The sequence below is a fragment of the Rhagoletis zephyria genome, unplaced genomic scaffold, assembly GCF_001687245.7.
Source record: "Rhagoletis zephyria isolate East Lansing unplaced genomic scaffold, Rhagoletis_zephyria_1.1 Rzeph_scaffold_00852, whole genome shotgun sequence".
Classification (NCBI taxonomy): domain Eukaryota; kingdom Metazoa; phylum Arthropoda; class Insecta; order Diptera; family Tephritidae; genus Rhagoletis; species Rhagoletis zephyria.
Window position 1 is genome coordinate 6,317 of NW_016157936.1, and position 3,553 is coordinate 9,869.

The 3,553-nt window shown below is 35.7% G+C and overlaps 1 protein-coding gene across 1 annotated transcript in view; it reads right to left on the reverse strand.

The window, feature by feature from the left end:
* Nucleotides 1–465: 465 nt before the first annotated feature.
* Nucleotides 466–3,553, reverse strand: part of LOC108361798 (uncharacterized) — a 7,367-nt gene continuing 4,279 nt past the window's right edge. The window contains exon 3 of the mRNA XM_017614561.1: nt 466–471. Coding sequence (XP_017470050.1) covers nt 466–471 — 6 coding nt within the window. The remainder of the gene's footprint in view (nt 472–3,553) is intronic.

A 3,553-nucleotide genomic window follows, 5' to 3' on the forward strand; every position in this document is an offset into this window, starting at 1 on the left:
GCAGACTGTCGAAGGTTACTCCGAGAATTTTGGGGTTATTCACCGTCGGAATTGGTGTATCATCGACGTCCTGACCTCCTTCGTCCAGGTGGTGAACAAGGTCGCAGAGGATTTTGAAGGGGAGAAGGTTAGGCTCCTTGCAGTGAAGAAAAGAGAAAGCTCGGAGAGATACCCGTTTACTTTCGAACACAAGTCATCAATTCCATTCCCAGACGCCAGGATCGAGCAGTCGTCGGCGTAAGAGACAATCCAGACTCCCTCTGGTGGTTGAGGGAGCTTTGAAATGTAAAAGTTAAACACCTCATTGTGGTCATTGTTGTTGTTGTAACAACATATAAATTCCCCAGAGTTTTTGGGGAATGTTGCTGGAGTTACAGTTCTTGGCCAGATAAGAACCTGGTTACGTCGCCCTTTTTAATTCAGCCTACCTTATAAATAGATCTGATCTCAAAAGAGAACTGAGGTTTAAAGCTGTGATTGAGCGGAAGCCATACTATATGAGTAGCGGAGGTCAGCAGGAGCAGTAAGACCTTAAAGAGTAATAAGACTTAAATTGCCCTCAGACGACAAAACTCACCTTCATTGCCTAGTTTCCCAGGTTTCAGTAAAGGAACCACTCTCAGGAATGACGAGAGCAGACAAAGACAAGTTGAGGACCTTAGAGAGCTAATCTACTCTCGCTGCACCCAAGTGTTTTAAAATCAGGGCGAGTAGGCGCCATCAAATCTTACTCAAACCAAAGACGAAATATCAGGTTTTCGAGTGGTCTTCCCAGTTCTAATGAGTATGCTGGTTTTCCAGTTTGCGAATAATTTCGATTCCAGCAAAAATGTCCAAATATTGTCAAGTTTCATTAAAACATTGCTTGAAGTTTAGATAAAAAGTTAGTGTATGTATATACTATTCCCGACATAGCCTTCTCAAATCTAAGACGAATATATACAGTCATGTGAAAAATAATAGACACGTTTTCGTTATTTTTCTTTTGTTTGTTAAATGTTTATAATTCTTTTTTATAAAAATGCAGCTCATTATCTAAAAAAAACATATATGTAAATCAAAATTACAAAGCCCAGAAAATTTTTTAAAATACAAAAAAAGTTTTTACAACAAACGTTTTATTGCGAATTTTTAGAATAGTTCCAAGTATGTGGTATTATAGCACATTAAAAGTATAAGTTTCAAGTGGCTACGAATTCGCCTTGATTTTTGTATTTTTTTTTTCTTTGCTGATGCTGTCACGTCAAAATTTAATTTGATAGCCCCTTCTTAAAGTTTTTCAAAAAAAATCTTAATAAAGTTTGTGTTGTAAACATTGGTTTAATTTTTCTGCAAAGTTTGAAATTATATAACAAGTAATTTTTAAGCAAAAACAAAACCGACTTCAATTCTCATATAAAAATTTCAGATTATCGTAAATTTCTTCATGATCCAATAATTGGATTTAAGCCAAATTAGAATGGGACCATGATCCAATAGTTAAAGGTTTGCTCACTAGTGACATTAGAGTTTTGACACTCCCTTAACTCCCTAACAAACGGATGCACACACACACGCACCCAGACACTAAGGTTCCTATTTTGTCAAGAGGGAACGAGAATACTGTTTTCTGATCAAACCTTTTATTATAGGCTGCGTGTCTGTATACATTCCGGATAATCCCATTTCACAGCCGGAATAAACAGAATGCCTTTGAAATATACGTTAACATATCATCAGGAACGTTCTAAAGAATAAGTAAACAAAAAAGTTTATTCCAAACGTTCAGAATGAATAAAGAAATGCAGCCATAGTGTTGTAAATCGATAATGAAAAACTTTTTTTCGTTTCTTTATTTATTCTGAACAAGGCGAAGGAGGTGATAGCAGTTGTACAAAAATAAAAATTACATGTATTTTGTTTTTGCTTTGGCGGCGTAAACTGTCAAAATCAAGGCGAAATCATTTGACACTACTCGCCAAGGCGAATTTATATCTGACAGTTCTATTATTCACTTGATTATATTTTGGTTCTATCAGATAAAGTTAATTTGTTTTAGAGAGTATTTTAAATGTTTTATATATGAAAACATTTGTCAAAGTGGATTTGAAACCACCACCAAGCATGCACAACAAACCAACGACACCCGCTTGGAACGAGCACATGTTCAGGAGGCGGTGCAGTTGAATCTGTTGGCTAAAATTCCTGATACCCACTGGCAACGTGCTTTCACGCCCCACTAAACATCTAATAGATGCAATGGAACATTGGCACAGCTGACAATTCAGTGAGAAATAAATGTTTCTACTCTTAACGAAATATGCAGTGTTTGGATGTGTCCAATGAGCTGCGTCTGCGCAAGCAGATGAGTTACTTGAAATTTGGAAATCGGTAATGGCATGTCCGAATTTATTGAAGCAGCCCGACGGACCTTAAGGATGTAATGCAGGTTGAAGTGCCTGAGATTATAAAATCAAAAGCATTGTCAAAATCGCTGGAATTTCCTCGAAAGACTGGGATTGTTTAAGCCGCGTCCCCTAAAAGTGGATCCCGATGAGCCACTGAAGAAGAGTTTGAATATAAAAAGCATTAAAAAATACATGCACGCATATGTATTGTTAAACATAAATTTTTGTAGTTTAATTTTAAATGAACAGTTTTATTATAAATGAATGACCCTAGCCCGAAATTGCACTCTGCACGCCTGGGTCCACAAGATCTTTCGCCTCTCGTCGGTCGGAATTCGGAAAAACGGACTCTATCCCGGTGCTTCTTTCTTTGGGACACTTTCCCATGTTTCTTATTTTTCAAACATTTTCACAAATAATTCACAAAACTTCACAATTATTTTGAAAACTCAAGTCAGCTCACGTTGAAGAAAATAAGCTAGGTGAATGCGCCTTGTAAACAACTTTGTATTTGACATTTTAAGCCGGGAGGCGAATAAAAACATCTCATCAGCTGATCTAGCAACACCACCATATATATATTCGCCTTGATTCTGAACGTTTGGAATAAACTTTTTTGTTTACTTATTCTTTAGAACGTTCCTGATGATATGTTAACGTATATTTCAAACGCATTCTGTTTATTCCGACTGTGAAATCGGATTATCGGGAATGTATAAAGAAACGCAGCCATAGAAAATTGATTTATTTGTTCCCGAAAAGAATATTTTCATTTTTACAGCTCACAAAGATGAATAAATAAAAAAAGAAAATTTTTGAAAAATCATTGAACAGTAAAATTTAAAAGTAAAAGTGAATTATGTTTTACGAAGTAAAGTGCTTTAAATCAAAGTGTTTCACCACACTTTTGTTGTAAATCGATAATGAAAAACTTTTTAATTATAAAAAATTAGTTTATTTGTTCCCGAAAAGAACATTTTCATTTTTATAAGCTTTTATTTAACTTGGTCATCCCGCGGAAATCGCGGAAATTTCCAATCGATTTCAAACTAACTTCCCGACGAGTTAGAGACTTGAAATTTTCAGCATAGTTCAAATCACGATGACAATGCAATTTAGAATATAAGTGAATTCTCTATATGGTCTAGGGGTCTTGATACAAAGGC